Source organism: Papio anubis, chromosome 12 (assembly GCF_008728515.1).
Source record: "Papio anubis isolate 15944 chromosome 12, Panubis1.0, whole genome shotgun sequence".
NCBI classification, from domain to species: Eukaryota; Metazoa; Chordata; class Mammalia; order Primates; family Cercopithecidae; genus Papio; species Papio anubis.
The window spans coordinates 82133509-82151972 of record NC_044987.1 but is presented as its reverse complement, the minus strand read 5'-3'; the positions used below and the strand labels follow the sequence as shown (position 1 = coordinate 82151972).

Sequence of the window (18464 nt, the reverse complement as noted above, 5' to 3'; positions counted from 1 at the left end):
GAATAACACCTTGATGTAGTGATTTCTAATTGCTGGTGTTTGTTTAAAGAAAGAGACAAAATGCCATTAAATAACTTGCCAGGGTTTTTGTTGTCATTTTGCTTTGTTGTTGTTTTAATAACATCTGGAATTTCTTTATAAAGAAAATTGAATAATATATCTTTAGGACAATATGTAACCCAAATTTTCACACACTGCTCCTCCCAAAACCTACCTAAAGAGCTCCTTAAGATCTTATTCTGCTTCTAACAAGATGGCAGACTATATCATGAAACACTGTACACTGAGCCTTCAAATGAAAATGTTAATACACCGTTTCAGTGAACTAAAAGTTGCATGTGAATCAGTAAACCTCTTGCAATGGAAAGACTAGCTGTTTAGATGAAGGAGGTGCCTGCTGGGTCCAGGATCAAGATTATGTGTTTTTATTGAGGAGGTGAAATTCAAAATGTCAAGTATTAAAGGGAAATGCAAGGCAAGCTCTAAAATGACCAATCATGTAGAAACTTAACTCACCAAGTTTATGAAAAAGATAGCACTAAATGAGTCCTAATTTATCATAGTGAATCTTGTAACAGCAGCATTTCTACCACGCTTGACTATGTTCAACACAAACTCAAAATGGCCACACGTGCAAAGCATATTTCTTAATGAATCTAGCTACATCCTACTTATGCAACTTGAGCCCATGGGAGAACTATAGACAATTTATATGACAGTTATTTCACAGGATTTTTTCTTTGGCAACTAGAAGACATCAATTATTCAATAACAAAACGCATTGTGCATAATTATTTCATTTCTTTCCCCTTTGCAAAAAAATCATTCACATATCAGTATAGAACATATAAGCCAAGAAATATTCTTGTCAGAATGTCTACAAAAAGATAAAAGAAAAATCTTACAAACATTGCGAGTAGACATTACTATGTGTTGTTTACTTTGTAATTTAAGGAAAACAATGCCAAAATCAAAAACACAGTGAGCAACTATTTTCACTTACATAAAGTTTAAAAAAAAAAAAAAACTTCAAAAGGAAATTTTATTGTGTGAAGTTTAAATCATATAAAATTTAGATATAAAATTTTCATAATATAATTAAACCTGGATCAATCACTTACTAACAGGATTACTTTAGGAAAATTACTAAATTTCTGTTAGCTGCAATTTCCTCATCCGTAAGTTTTATAAATTAGCAATCACACTAATTTTTGTCATAGAGTACTAATGAAGCTAAATTGAGATAATGTATAAAATGAAAGTACTTTACAAACAATATAAAAGAAAGATATCTGTACTGCTATCAAGAAACAAGACAAAAACAGTTAAGAAAAAATGTTAGGTAAAAATTACTTGACGCTTAATTTTAGGAAACTTGTTTTCAAAGCATTAGTTGCTATGCCAACGTTTTCAGTTTGTACTTGGTCATATATTTAGTTTAGACCCTTTAATAAAAGTAAACAATGATACAAAATGCAAATTCATCTCTACGCTATACCATAGCATGCTCAGAAAATCCTTCCATGCCTAATGAAATTAAGAGGATTTAATCTTGACTGACCAAAGGCCATAAATATAAGTTTATAATTGTAGTAAATTGTAAATGTTCCTTAGTTTCTTCATTCCTAGAATAAATTTTTGTTTCTGGAAGACTTTTCAAGTAAAGAAAAGAAAATCAACAACTATACTGAACTATACTGAACTACTGAACTATTCTTGTTGGGTTTTCTAGTTTATGTTGTTGTTGTTATTGAGGCTGTTTTGTAAGATTCTGTTTCCTGGGTGCTTTTTTTGTTTTGTTTTGTTTCATTTTTTTGACTCTAGAATAGGGATTGGCTGTTAAATTCCTTGTTTTGCCAAAGCACAAAGGCAAAGGAATAAGCAAACTAGGAGCCATGCATCGAGTATAGGTAAATTACTACTGGATTTTAAAAGTTGAGCAGTAATACTTACAAAATGACATGCCAAATGTCTATATGGTCTGAAATGGAATGAATAGCATATAATTAAAACTGGGGGCTCTGACATCAGATACATTAAATTCAAATAAAGGCTTTGACGTTTACTGACTGTGTAATCTCTGACACGCAATTAACTCTCTAACACTTAATTTCCTTATTGTTACTATTAGGATAACAACAGTACCTACCTCAAAGAGTTGTGAGAGTTGGGAAAAAAAAAAAAAATTCAAGGAAAGCACTTAGACATCAGATACACAGAAAGTATTTGGTGAGTGTTAAATAGTATATGATACAGTTTAGATATTTGTCTCCCACCCATGTCTCATGCTGAAATGTAATCCCCAATGTTAAAGCCAGGACCCTGGGAGGTGTTTGGATGATGGGGGCAGATACCTCATGAATGGCTTGGACCATCCCTTTGATGATAAGTGAGTTATCGCTGAGTTCACAGAAGATTTGGTCATTTGAAAGTGTGTAGCACCTCCCCTCCCACTCTCTCGTGTTCCTACTTTCACCGTGTGAAGTGCCTGCTCCCTCTTTTTCTTCCACCATGAGTAGAAACTTCCTGAGGCCTCCTACGAAGCAGATGCTGCTTTCTGTACAACCTGCGGAACCATGAGCCAATTAAATCTATATTCTTTATAATTACTCAGTCTCAGGTCTCTCTCTCTCTCTCTCTCTCTCTCTCTCTCTCTCTCTCCCCTCCTTCCTTCCTTTCTTTCCTTTCTTTCGTCTCTCTCTGTCGCCCAGGCTGGAATGCAGTGGTGCGATCTCGGCTTACTGTAAGCTCTGCCTCCCGGGTTCACTCCATTCTCCTGCCTCAGTCTCCCAAATAGCTGGGACTATGGGTGCCCACTACCATGCCTGGCTAATTTTTTGTATTTTTAGTAGAGACAGGGTTTCACAGTGTTAGCCAGGATGGTCTCGATCTCCTGACCTTATGATCTGCCCGCCTCATCCTCCCAAAGTGCTTGGATTACAGGCGTGAGCCACTGCCGCCAGTCAATCTCAGGTATTTCTTTATAGCAATGAAATAATGGCCTAATGCAGTAAATGTATATATAAATATAGGATAAAAAGGTGGATTTTTCCACAACATTTTTAAATTGGGATTTCAATTTCAGTTGTAGAAAAATCAACCTGAGATCCCTGTTAAAATCAGTTAAAATGCCAAATCATTGGACCAATTCAACTCTCTACTATATTGTTGCTTTTCACTATACACACATGTATTTCTGTATTTTTTTGTGTGTGTATGGAGGTGTGTGTCTATCTGTATAATATATACATACACTATATATATACACATATATATACACACACACATCACTAGGTATAAAATACACATATATGGAACAAATTTATCTAAATGGCAGGAAGGCCATAGCAATGTAGAAATCCGAATGCAGATTATAGAAGCTGTGCAGTTTTTTCAATGAAGTCATTTGACTTTTCAATGCTTCCTTTAGTTTATATAATTTTGATTTGTGGCCAATGAAAAAGCAATTGTACATTGATTCTAGATACAGCATAACGTCAAAAGAAAATTATTCAAACTAAAGTAAGGTGGCATGTGTATTGTACAACTTAAAACCATAGTAAACCTTGCTAACTGAGTTGGAGATGAGTAAGAATGCTTATCAGGCCAAGTGAAAGTAGACACTATTGAAAAATCTACTCATTGCTAAATGGCCAATAGTGGTAAGTTTTTAATGAAGAATAATTTTTGGTTTTGAGCTTCTATTTATTTAATGTTTTTCACATTTAATATGTCAGTGGAAGAAGAAATGAGTTATCTAACTTAATTTAGAATATAGAAAACTGCCCAGATGTATTATTAGGCTGGTGTAAAAGTAATTGTGGTTTTTGCCATTACTTTTAACTATTGTAATAAATACCAAATTTCATTGTCTTTCTTGCTTTTTGAAAAAAATGGATGTAGTTTCAGGGTGCAATTCTTGACAAAGTTTGTTTTGAATTTTTAAGATTTTTTTTTAAAGGTTTTCAACCTGAAAGGGTAACTCTCAGAAAAAAAAATTACCTGAATTATTTACAGCAATGGTTAGTTACTTAAACTGCATTTATCGAAAACATATGCCTTTCTTAGACACTATAGGTTAAGAGTATTTATCAATATCTGCAAAGTCCTTTGAGATACATTTTACCAAAGTGTCGTCAATGGATGATAAAACAAATGAAAGTGTCTTTAGTGAAGCAAAAACATAAAAGAATTAAAAGCTAAAAGCATTTGAACATATTTAAAATACTATTACTTGCATTTCCTGAATTAGTGTTTAGTTTTGAAGCAGTTGGGAAAACTGAGTTTGGAAATATTCATGTATTAATAGCACTCATATTTATCTTACTATGGCTTAGAGCACTATAAATGTCTGAGGTTTTATATACCTCAGAAGCAAACACACCCATATTTTCCCCCTAGAAACAAATCTAGGCATTAATATAATTTTAAAATTATATTAATTGTTCTCATACATTGCTAAATTAGATGATCTGTGTGTGTGTGTGTGTGTGTGTGTGTGTTTTAAGGAATTGTTGACTTTCAGCTGCTGAGTAATGGCTGCTTCTGCAGCGTTTCCACTAAGGATAAATGGAGGTTTTAACTTCCTTGCTAGTTGTTTAAAACTCCTTTACATTTTCACACAACAGCCCATTTTTCATCACTAGGAAAAATATGAAATTTGAACCATGCTACGTTTTACTCACAGTAAATCAGCATGTGTCATAAGAGCAAAAAAGGAACGTAGTATCACTCACTATCATGGACCTTTCGTTAGAGCAAGTCCCAGAAGACATTGCCAAGTTCAGTTGCTATAGCAACCGAGCTCTGGTGCCTCTCTTGCTTGGTTTGTTTCAGAGAGTTGATTTTTACCACACAGGCATAATCCTGAAGAATTTTTATGCTAAGGAAGAAATTACACAGAGTCAATAACAATGTGTGTGACCTTTCTATTGATCGGTGATGATTTAATTTAAAAGTAGTACAAAGGAGGTTAACGCCATAACATTTCAAATCCCTTTGCTGACTTCCAATTAAATTATTCATTGTCTTTTCTTTAGGCCCCTCAAGTACTCATATTTCTTAACTAGAAAAGTACTCGTAAGCCACTGGAGGGTCAGTATGGAATTTCATATTATTTTACCCAACTGTGAAGTTCTGCTATGAAAATATCTTGAAATAATACCAATATACTTAAAAAAAAAAAAAAACACTACAATTAGCAAGAGAAGACTCAACAAGACTATACGAGCAATATGGGAGAATTATCTTCTGATTTGTATTGAAAAGGTATCAGGACGGATAATAATATGTCTTATTATAGAATGCTAGTTAATTTTGCCTATTAAGGAGATAGACCACATAAAGCATTTTATATAGTGTCCATCATACAGTAACAAAAATATTATCATACGTTTTATCCTGTCATAATATAGTCAGGCAAATATATTATATATCTTTACATTAGGCACTATTGATTATGCAATTGAATACCCTTTGGATACTGAATACTTTTAAAGTAAAAATGGTATAAAAATACTTTACTATGGTTGAGCATGAAATATATTATAAAATATATTATAAAAAATATATTTCTACACAAAGTTATTTTATATGTAAATATAATTTAAAAGCCTGTTTTTTCACTTACAATGACATCTTAAGCATTTCCTTCCAACAATACATAAAAGTCTTCAAAATGATCATTTTTAGCACCTAACTGCTAATGTTCTTTCATGATCAGACATGCAAATGATTTTGAGTTGTGTTGATTATTTTTAGAGGACTAACCTTTTGAATAATATATTTGCATTTAATGGACATGCCACAGGCAGCAGCTTAGAGAGGAATGTGTTGTAGGTTTGGCAAGTCAGGGCTTTGACTTTTATTTATTTTACTACTTACTTAAGAACTTCTCTAAGACTTTATTTTTTCACCTGTAACAAAAAGATAAAAACAATTTCCAAGCTGTATGGTTTAGAAAGAATCCTGTGATATAAATATAAACATAAAGCAGCTGGTAAAATGCCTGGAACAAATGATCCTTATTAAATTTTAGCTGTCTTTTCTTTAAAGGTTTTCCAGTCATGTCCTTGAAAATCATTTCCAAATGGAATCTGAAGGTAAAAATGAGTACAAATTAAATATTCCTTAATACCTTAAAAATATATGTGTTTTAATTGTGGCAAGATGTGGAAAACTTTCAATATAAATTCTATGTTACAAATTATTCCACTTGCTTCAGTTGACAGTCTTTCTCAAACTATGTTTTCATCACCTCCTAGCACAGGAAGATGATCTGGGGGGAAAGAAAGGTGGGAGGGAGACTATTTATATGGTTAAATACATTTGGAAAACGCTGAACAATATATTTCCCTCTAAGAGCTTACAAATCACATTAGTATTTTGAACTGTCCAAGAAATTCCAGGTAAAGTGATCAATACTGTTTAGTGGTAAAGAGTATACATTTAGAAGTTAGGATGCCAGGGTTTAGTACCCACTTCCAATGCTTATTACCTTAGAACTTTGAGAAGTTACTCAACCTCAGTGTCTCAGTTTCCCCATCTGTAAAATGGAAATGGCAACAAAATTTTCCACACGAGTTTGGGAGGTTATAATGAGATATATCAAGTGTTCTGATTCAGGCTAACAAAGGCAATTATCAGTAAATAAGAGCAATTAAAGAAACCTGTTTCAACCCTTAACCATGTTAACTTTACAAATAATATTTTTGAACATCATCTGGAACTATTATTCTTGGGAACACACTCTGAACAACTCTAAAGTACAATATTAGGGTAGTGATAAATTGCAATTAAGTAAAAAAGTATTCATTACATTAGTGAGCAAACCAAGAAGCACAAAATGTCATCTGCCTCACAACATGTGACCCCACTGGCTGCTACTTTGTCAGAAATTTTATTATCAGAACATTAGAGCAGCTTAGTTAAGTGTGAAGACCTTATCCCATAGATGTTCTATTCACCGGGGCTGTCTGCATCCATTTCATAAATTAGCACAGATAAGTTTATCATATTAGGTTATTTTCCTGTCACTAAAAACTGAGCCCTAAATGAATGGAACACCAAATGGTTAAAATTGTAATGATTAGTAGAGAAAAATCTGAGTATGTAGATCACTGATAGGGTCTGCAAAGATAAGGAAAGACAAGGCATATTATCCAGACAGTAAACATTTGCGTATTTCCAGGTACTAATCCTAAACAACATCAATTTCCAAAATGGAGAGAGAAAATAGTAAAGGAAGACAGCTTCATCTAACGAAAAGTATGCTACAAGTTCACAAAAATATGCAATAATTCTCTGTAGTCTAAATAATACCATGACTCAAAAAAACCTCCCCACCCTTTTCTGGAAGATAGGAAGCTCAGCAAAAGGACCATTTAAATGAGCAGTCTGCTAATTAACCTGACAACTTTCAGAAGGCTTTTAATTTATTCTCAAATTTTTAACTGTATCTGGTTGCTGGTTTATCCTAAAGAGTTCATATTTTTTAAATGATCATCAGAAATTTGCAGAACAGAAAAAAATCACTCACTCATAATTCCATGTCCTTGACAAATAAAAACTATTTTCTATGTTTCCCGTTTTCTTTGTCTTTATGCTAATCATTTCTACACAAAGTTATTTTATATGTAAATATAATTTAAAAGCCTATTTTTTCACTTACAATGACATCTTAAGCATTTCCTTCCAACAATACATAAAAGTCTTCAAAATGATCATTTTTAGCACCTGACTGCTAATATTCTTTCATGATCAGAGATGCAAATGATTTTAAGTTGTGTTGTTGGTGCACTGAATCCCTTCCTATATATTGTTCTAAAGTGATTTTCAAACTTCAGGACACATATGAACCACCTGGAGGACTTATTAAAACACAGGTGGCTGGGCCCTGCCCTCAGAGTTTCTGATTTAGTAAGTCTTGGGTGAGCCCCAATGATTTGCATTTCTAACAAGTTTCCAGATGATGCTGATGCTGCTAATCTGTTTAAATTTTTTAAATGATCTGCTAATTTTTTAAATGAGCATCAGAAATTTGCAGAACAGAAAAAAATCACTCACTCATAATTCCATGTCCTTGACAAATAAAAACTATTTTCTATGTTTCCCGTTTTCTTTGTCTTTATGCTAATCATTTCTACACAAAGTTATTTTATATGTAAATATAATTTAAAAGCCTATTTTTTCACTTACAATGACATCTTAAGCATTTTTAAAATTACTGTTGGAAGAGGCTGAGTGCGGTGGCTCATGCCTGTAATCCCAGCACTTTGGGAGGCCAAGGCAGGAGGATCACTTGAGGCTAAGAATTCGAAACCAGCCTGGCCAACACAGTGAAATCCTATCTCTACTTAAAATACAAAAAAAGAGAAAAAGATTAGTTGGGTGTGGTGGCACACATTTGTAACTCCAGTGACTTGGGAGGTTGAGTCACAAGAATCACTTGAACCTGGGAAGTGGAGGTTGCAGTGAGCTGAGATCACAGCACTGCATTCCAACTTGGAGTACTTAGGTAGAACATAGCCATCAAATCAGAATTGATAAGTCAAATAACACAGACATTATTATTGCATCTAAGATATATTTCTGAAGTCCCTTTTTACAGGCTTATTCGGATTTGTATTGCCAGGTGACTTCTTGATACTTGAAGCCTATATAAATACCAACTGACTGAATAAACAAATGAACAAGAGAAAATTCTCTCCTCCCTGAAATCAAGACATTAGTCCCGAGATCCACCTATTTACATTTCAAAGATATGTATTATGATTGAACGGAAATAATCCAAATCTCTATTACTGCAGAAATCAGCAAGGTTTTATCATCGCTCTCCAAATTCAAAGTCCCTGAAAAATAACTGAAATATTTATATCTTGGAGGAGAGTACATTTGCATGCACACAATACAGATAAAAATTAGCTGCATTTGATAGTTCAAAAAAAAAAACGTTGCTCTTTGGAAAGCACAGGGCAAAAATCTGGCTTTGACAAATTATTTTTCATAAGCTAGAAACAAAAAAAAATTCCCATTTGGCAATGGATTATTAGGATGTTTGCCTAAATCCTCAGAGGTTTTTTTTTTTGTACTAAAGGATTCTTAATATTTAGGCATGGATTAATCCTCACCTGTAAATGGAGAAATATGAACATAAACAAGTCTGTCTACAAAAGTACATCCACGCCTCTATTAATACATAAGTACACATTAGATAGCCATGTATGTGAAGTATCTATTCATACACTGGTTTCCAGAAATCCACAGACAAGACATATGCTTAGTAAAGATATTCTCTGCAGAAAATATCTTCCTGAGTCTTCCTTTGAAATTTGCGGGCATCCTTATTTTTTTCATTCATAGTTGTTATTACTGTATCTGTTTGAATGTATAGGGAAGATACATTCATATACATACATAATCATAAATTGACACATAAAGTAGTTATTGTCAACAAACCTTGTAAGGTGGTTAGCAATGGAATTGTTAACTCTGGCTTAGTTAAGCATCAGTCAAGAGTTAACTGTGTTAGGTACAGGCTTATCAAAAGACCATGATTTTCTTTTCTTTTCTTTGTTTCTTTTTTTGAGACGGAGTTTTGCTCTTGTTGTCCAGGCTGGAGTGTAATGGCATGATCTTGGCTCACCACAACCTCCACCTCCAGGCTTCATGCGATTCTCCTGCCTCAGCCTTCCAAGTAGCTGGAATTACAGGTATGCCCCACCAAGCCCGGCTAATTTTATATTTTTAATAGAAACGGGGTTTCTCCATGTTGGTCAGGCTGGTCTTAAACTCCTGACCTCAGGTGATCCACCCGCCTCGGCCTCCCAAAGTGCTGGGACTACAGGCGTGAGCCACCGTACCCAGCATATCTATGACTTTCTAAGGAATAATTCTTACTGAGTTAGTGTTCTGATAATTGTTTTATCTTTAAGTAAAAGTAAACAGTTTCATTAGCCTTAAGTGACTCTGAATTGTTGTTTGCATTTGGCATGTTCATTATGACCACATGAATACACTGCTGCTCTCAGGGTGAACAGCCAACTAGGGGACAAATGTTAAGACACAATGTATATGTCATCATATGTATATTTTATAGAATAATATACATAAATACTGCCAGTAAATATGACCATATTAGGCAGCCTCTAAAAAGATGTGACAAAGTTTAAAATATGCCCATGTGAAAAATGCAAATTTAAGAAATGCAAGAACTGCAGTGAAGACACTATGAGGCAGTTGTTCACCTAGTATGTGTGAGAATTTGACTATAGGCACTTACTACTTAATCCAGGTGTTCAAGGAAATACAGGTAAAACATTAGCAGTGACAACTATATGATCATTTGAAAACCAATTCAATACCTGAGATTTTTTGAGTAGTAACTGCCAGTTTCTTACAATGAGTTAGAGCAGAATGACAATCCTTACCACAAATTGAAAGTACTAGCATATGTATATGCACATCAAGGAGATATTTTTAGTTTCTCTAGTTAACACAGAGGAGGAAATAGGGAAAAATATGCAATTCAAGGCACATGTGACCTGCCTATGAAATTTTAATTTTTAAGCCTCCACGGATAACCAGACACATAGAGAGAAGTCTTTTTTGAATCACGTTACTCCTTCAGGGTGGAAATGAACTCATGACAAGCCAAAGGATAAGTATTTCAATCAACATATGTTCAAAAATGTTTTCTTTTTTTTGACAAATAGTTTTGGTTTGTAATTTAGGCAGTGATAGAAATTTATCTTTATTAAAAATTAAATTTTTAAAAAATTTCATTTTAGAGGGAAATGTTATAAAAATAGTAAAATTGTATGTGGATAGTACAAAAATCAAGAGAATAAATGATTAAAGTTCGTTAATACACTATTCTAAAACATGTCATAATAGCATGATGCCATAACTTGCTGGGCTAATCAGTGAATAACCACATCACAGTTAACTCTTATTGCAGGTTCACCTGGAACATTAGAAGTAAGAAACTGAGTGTGCACAACATGTTCTTATGTATCAGTTGCTATTAAATTAATATCCCTAAGAAATTTGATACAATTTTTTTCAGTACAGCAAATCTCAATTTCTCTATAAATAATGCATGAATAGATTTAAAATCAAAAGATAAATATTTCTTGAAAAGAGAAATGGAACAATGAAAAACCTGTCTTATATAGTAAGGACTATAAAAACATATTATTCATAAACGTGGACATTAAAATCTTTGACGAATGACTAAATTTGCATGTGAAAGCTCAGATGCAAATAAACATATGTAATATATATATTTTGACTGAAGATAATAGGTTACGTTGGAGGGAGCAGTATATAATTTATTAATCATGTGTTTTAGTAACACTTTTATTGCAAAAAGGAGTAACTGTTTAAACAAATGACTCTCTATGTTTTGATTCTAAGCTCTGGAGCCTAATATTCTAAAGGAGACTGATTATCAATTGAGAAAGGTCAACCTGGTAAAATTTAAACACATCTGTGGCGATTCTAGATCACTATTATTTAACGTACTAAGTGACAGCAGGCAGTTTGACTTAACAAAATATGTATGCTATCTTTGCAATAAAGAAGAAAAAAACAATAAGCAACCCAGACAACTGCCTTTCCTAGTGAGGCCATCTACCCAGATCTCATACCCCTAATAAGAACACATTGTTATATCATTTTTGCTGCTATTCCAAAGCAGAACAGCAATTATTTCCTGGAAAATTAAGAACTATATTAGTAAACACTAATCTAAAATTAGATTAAAATTCAAAATCATTAACATTATATTTTAAGGCTAAAATTATGATTAAACTTTCTTTTTTCAACTACATGTTGCAGAGTCTTTAAAAAGACCTGTTATGCAAATAAGTTTTGGTCAAAAACAGAAATTAAGAAAACTTTACAAGGGCAGAATTTCAACAGAGTCATTGCAGATTTGAGTATTGTGAGAATACACATTGCTGGTACTCGATGTACGTATTCAAATCATTGTGTTCTACAAAACAGCAAGATATTTTTTAACTTTTTCAACTGAGGAAAGAATCTAGTTTTTTTTAAAAAAATCACAACCTCTGTTCCTTTAGAAATGACTAAACCATAAAGCAGAAAATTACTTTTATTTTCAAGTGCCGATTTCTAGGAATGTATCGCTATTTTTCATTTTCTTATTTTTTTTTTAAAAAAAGAATTATTGGTCTTAGTAAAAGTCACAAACTTGCTTTGAGAGATTAAATTATCTTGATTCTTAGCAAAACAGAACACAAATGGAAAGGCTTCTTCATTCTATTTGATCTCCACCTGTCTTTGGTGTGTATATGTTTTGGTATATGTACAAAGAGAAAACAGTTCTATTTAGCCTTCAGTAGAACATTATAATGTATGCTACTTAAAAAAAAAAAAAAAAAATCGTACCATGTATCTTTAAATGTAAGCACCATATGGAAGTTCCTGCTCTTATCTGTCATATTTCCCCTAACTCAAATTCTGAATGTTTCCATTAGGAACAAAATAAGTGAAAAGTAAAACTTTACCCTAATGAAAAGGATCTTCTCTCCCACTCGGTATCTTCCTTGGGAGAGCCGCTCCACACAGAACTTGCTTGGGCATTTGCAAGGAGGATCTTCAGAAATTCGTTTCACCTGAAATAGAAGAGCAGGCAAATTCATTCTTCTTAACTAGGTTGCATTTATGTTAATTTGCTCCAAGGACTCCACAGCTGCTGAACCCTTAATGACTTTAAACTTGTTCTTTATCTATGGACATCATGTGAGCATAAGAATATCACATTAAATCATAACTATGTAAAGTTCAGGTCCCAAAGACATCTGAAGGCAAATGACTGCACTGAGGCATAAGCTAGCTAATGACAGTGATGAGGCTGGAGGATAATGAGCAGGAAATCAACTAAAATTATAGAATATAAATAATCAGCTGGGTTCCTACTTTTGGAGGACTGAAAAGACGATGCACATTTGGGTTGTCAAGGTCAACCTGTTGAAAACTAGAATAAAAAGTATGTTAACATAGAGTTTATGTTACTTCAGTATAATTTTAATTGTATTAATTTTACTCAGTTTCAGAATAAATTGAGAGTGAATTTAACAAGTTGTTGTTGTTGTTGTTGTTGTTGTTTTAAATGAGACTATTGTTTCACCTTATTTTGAACTCTAAGATTTTCTCTAAGAATTAATCTCATTTACTCAGATTTACCCTGCAACTCATTCCATCTCAGTAATTCCTACCTATCAAACCCTTCTTCGACCATGTTTTACAGCTTACGTGTGTTCTATGTAATCGATGCCTGAATATCAGATTTTCATCCCTGTTATATCTATTCTTCCACTCTTTTAAAAATACATAATCTAAATGATATGTGCACAAAGCTTATGAATAGTTGTGATTACTAGAAGATGATATAATAGCCCACGATTTTAGGAACAATTTAATGTTTATGTTTTCCCTGACTGGGAACCCTCACTCTGTCTGCTCTTCCACTAACCAACCAACCAATCAACCCAAAACAATAATCTCCTGTGTTTTGAGGAAAAGTTTCCACAGAAGAAACAGAAAGCTATAAATGATGTGCAGCCTGCATTTAGAAGCTAGATAGAACAAATTTAGAAATTGGCCTGGATTTTCCTCACCGAAATTCTTCCACGAAGATGTCATGGTGTCTACATTTATGTCACAAAAGAAATGCAATCATTCCTTCAAATAATTCAATTTCTGACTTTAAACAGCCTTCTAAGCAAAAACTGTGCAGAGGGTAAAAGATGAACTCAATTGCATGTTAATGTAAAGGAATTAAACAACTTGTTTTTCCTAGAATAAGAAATGTTCCCGAAAGTATGGAAGCATAAGACACTAGAAGAATAACCAAAAAAAGGAAGAAAACCCTGAAATTAAATTTATCTCATAAGCAATTATGACTCAATGAGGATGTATACAAAGAGAATCAACACTATTTGGGGGGGAAAGAACAAAAGAACCAACTTTAATATATACATTGCCATCAGTCCCTTTTGCTGTCCCTAATTCTGCTGACATATAAACCTATAGCTTTTGGTACTTATTTTTATCATAGCATATTGTATCTCATTTAGTGGTTAACCTTAATGTCTTCTCGCTAGACTGCGTTCCTTTAGAGTTAAGATGGTTTTTCACTATATTTTAAAATCATTGATATAAAGCACGTCTTAATGGCAAATAAATATTCATTAAATATAAATTGACAAAATAGATAAATAAGAACATGAATCTATACAGGCCACAGGGGGAAATTAAAGGAACAAAATAATCATGGATTCACAGAATCTTAGAAATAGCTTTCATCAAAAAGTGAGAAAACTACTTAACATTAAGTTAGTGATTAGGGCAATTACTTTGTGTTCTGTGTTTGTTCTATCTTCTTATACTTGGCCCATAGATACATTCACCCCAGTACTAATAGACTTCTGTTCTAAGAAATTGTTTGAAAGGTTATTTCTAATGGGACGATGATAATAAAACAAGATGTACAAAAGTTGAATAATGATCATATCATTTCCTTCCCATAATGCAGAACCACATTCTGGGAGTGAGGGTAGGGTCACAGGACCAATGAATGTTGTCTATGGTTCCTGTTTTCAGTGTTTTTTCTATGTGTATCTCTTTCTATATGTGTTTTAAAATATGTTTAAATATAAATATGTGTATATATATGTAAATTATGTTTATGCCATTGCTAGAAGTGGTACAGTTTTTCTTTTCACCACAAATAAGGGCTTCCATGAGGAAAGCAAGGATGAAGAAATGGAGGGGCATTGGGAGAAGGGGTTGATCATTCAGAAGAAAATCAGACTGACAGCATCAAGAAAGCACATGGCCTGAGGCCTAAACTTTAGGAGGATCATGCTTGGCACAATTTTGCTGCCATGTGGTAATTAACCAAAGAGTAAATTGATGTTCAACTGGTTCCTCCACTAAAAAATGACAATCATAAGTCTGTGTGGAAAGTATTTCCATTTTTCAGTGTTCTTAGACAAAAGACAGAAACTCTTGGTATCAAATGAAGTAAAATACAAGAAACATTTTCTCAAGTGGCCTGCCCTTCTCTAATGCCTTTCTAGCTTTGAAAATGGAGTTGATTTTAAAAATCAAGGGCTGTTTTTGTAGTTGTATGAGAGGTGGAAGCAGAAATGAAAGAAACAAGGCCAGACTGTGGCCAGTGGAAATATATCGTTAAGTAAACAGTGACTGATGACATCTATGCTTCTTACATTACCTAGGGAAAAGTCAGTCTGGCAGGTGTTCTTTTTTGGCTAGGAACCCAGCCAGTTTTCTGCTGAAATGGGATTTCAAGAGGAGCCTGATTACTCAGAATTATGCTATCTCTCATCCCCAGACTGAGGAAGTTGATGGAGAAGAGGAAGAAAGTAAGAATGATTTCTGAGAACCGTATTCAACTCATTGTGTGAGAACTAACCCAGCGAAGAGGAGAACTAAACCTGACTCCACCGTTTTATCACAGCTGAATCACTCTATCAGGACATCTGGAGAATAAATTAATCTGAATGGACACCACTGTGTTTCTTTCATGATATCTTGATTAAAGAAGGTGATATATTTTCCACATAAATGGTCACCTATTTTTTCCCACTATTCCCCTAAGTATCAAACAAAGAAATGTGAAGAAACATTGAAGGTTTCAAAACTGGCAGTTATTGCTGAAACTGTTCACTGGAATACAATAACTTAACACAGATCTGCTTATTTTGCTTTCTGTCTTTTATTTTTATTTCTTGTTTATTTTCCCCCCTTTTATTACCCCTCTTCTCTTTTTCCTCCTCCTTTTCTTTTTTGAGGTGGTAGATAATAGCTTTCCCAGAGTAAAAATAGCCAATATTATTAACTAAATGCAGAAACTCTGCAAGCAATCTCTATTTTATATTTCTATTCTAAAACCCATGTTGGGGTACATCAATTTGAACTCCCAACTGCTATATATGCCCCACATGCAGTGAAGCGGTTACTATAGGAACAATTTCCTTTTATATTAGATATATTAATTTCTGATTTAAAACGTTAGTGAAGTTCAAATTACTTTTCTCTCTGTTCCACTGTTCCTGAAATAAAACACTTCAGTAAAAAACAAACAAACAAACAAACAAACAAAAAAACCTATCAAACAGAATGCAAATAGTTCAATGTAGTTTTCTCCAGTGTAAAATGAAGGAACAAGAGGCTTCTGTGGTCAAATAAGTTTGGAAGATTCCAGGTTAAACAAGATCTTATTATGGAACTCACTAGAGTCTTTGATATGCCAAACTATATCACCAGACTCTAGATGAGGACTATAGTAAGTTGTATTTCTCAAACTAATTTAACCATGGTGTCTTTGATCAAACATTCCTTGAAAAATGCCATTTTAAAGACTTGTGAAACATAGTATTCTAGCTGACAAAGGCACAGAAATATCCACATTGTATATTTCCTACATTCGATTAAAACTTTTAACTAAGCAGATGGTTATGTTCTAAACTCTGGTAAACTTTAAAGAAGGTTTAAAGTTCCTGTGAAATCCCTTCCATTGCTCTCAATTGAGAGCACACAATTTGGGAGTAGGGGAGAACCACCGTGGACTGACTGACTGGCTTACAGCTTACAATTGTATGGAAAGTCTTTATCTCACTCTTTTTCTGAACTGGAGTATTGGTTTAATTCTGAAATCCTTTTCATAGATTTCCTACCACCTTCCTGCCCTCTCTTCTTTTTCTCCTGATCCCAAGGATTGTCAGATATGAGACAAGCTAGTGAAGAAAGAAAATCATCCTAGCTACTTTTTCTAGGTTCACAGAAGTAGCTTCAAGTGACAGCATCTCCTCCCTCTACAAAGTTACAATAGAAATGAAAGGTGAAAAAAAAAAAAAAGAAATGAAAGGTGCATGCATTTTCAGAGCATGTGGCCAATTTGGATAAATAGAATAAGGGAGAAGGTTAAACTTTGATTAGCTACATTGATAATTTATCCAACAAACATGGTACTGGATATAGATCGATAAAATATGGTCCTTGTCTTTGAGTACAAGGTCTGCACCTTGAGTTGAAAGAATATTTGTGCCTAATACAGTAAATGCTTCATTAAATATGTACAAATACTTGGAACACCAAGGAATAATTTGCCAAGTATACCTGGGATGAGAGATACCAGAAAAATCTTTATATAGGAGGTAGCACAACCTTAATTTTAAAAGATGGAAAGGTGCTTAAAAGTAGTGTAATAGGTGAGTAGGCAGAAATATGGTGAGAAAGCAACAATGGCTTCATCAAAATGCAGGGACAAAAGCAGCAGACAAAATAGCCAGAAAACACACAGTAGGCCAGAACATGGAGGGCAATGGACTATATGACATGTGAACGAGCTTGGGTTTCACCCTAGATGTTATAGGGAACCCTATAGAATTTTAACCAAATCCAAAGTGCGTTTAGTTTGATCCTTCTGGTAGCGGAAATGTTGTGGAGATGCATTTCAAGAATGGAGTGGTCAACAGTGTCAAATACCAGGAAGAGATCTCATAATTTCAGGACTAAAAAAATTCATTTGATACAGTAATTCATTCAATAGGAGGTTAAGACGGACATTAACCAGATACTCTTCAGTGGTCTGGAACTCTGACTATAAGGTATTTTTTGAAAAAATGAATGAAGGTGATAGCTGAGAGGATATGGACTATAAGCAAGTATATTTGCCACAGGAAAATACATTTATAACAGAAAGACTAGAGGTACATCTTACCCTAAAGTAAGTCTAGTCAAAAAAGTATATTGACAGAGAAGAAAGAATGTTCTCATCAATATATAAACAATAGACCATTATCTACTATTAACATAACGTTACTCAATTTCCTTACAAAATAAAAAGTGAAATACTATGAAAAGCAAGGTATATGACCAATTCTTCGATAAAGTTATGTGATTTTAAAATCCTTTTCAGTAGCATTAAATCAAAATGTCTTACCTGTTCTTCTTTAGTTCCCGAGTGATTGAACAGTTACCCAGAAGAAACCAAATTAAACTGGCTAAGATACCTTTAAGAGCTAATATGTTTGCTGCCCTTAAAAGAAATGAGGGTTCTTAATCTATGAGACAAACTGTTATATTTCGGCTCATCTAAGTCTGCAATAGCGTTTATAGTGTCACATGGAGAAAAGCAAAAGTCAGATAAATCTCTTTTTCTGCATCCTGTAGTGTCGAACCATTTTCCCAGCTCTTTTCTGCTCATATCCTGGAGGAAGAAACTCACAGCTATGGACAACCAGTCCTTTTCAGTTCTGCCTATTTTTACAGCTGGCATTGTGGTTGGTGCTAGTTTCTAAGGACTCTCTCCATATATGTGAGATATAAGTCAGTCTAATGCCTCTGGCATAGCGATTTTCTATAAAATTCATAAGCAACTACAACTCCCAAAATACAAACTTTGCATAAAC

At 33.7% G+C, this 18464-nt stretch overlaps 1 protein-coding gene across 3 annotated transcripts in view; it reads right to left on the bottom strand.

Moving 5' to 3' along the window:
- GAS2 (growth arrest specific 2) overlaps positions 1-18464 on the bottom strand; it is a 174895-nt gene that overhangs the window by 44328 nt on the left and 112103 nt on the right. For all 3 annotated transcript variants that reach the window (XM_021925950.2, XM_003910117.4, XM_031653386.1), the window contains one exon: positions 12531-12638. In XM_021925950.2, the coding sequence (XP_021781642.1) occupies positions 12531-12638 (108 nt within the window). The remainder of the gene's footprint in view (positions 1-12530; positions 12639-18464) is intronic.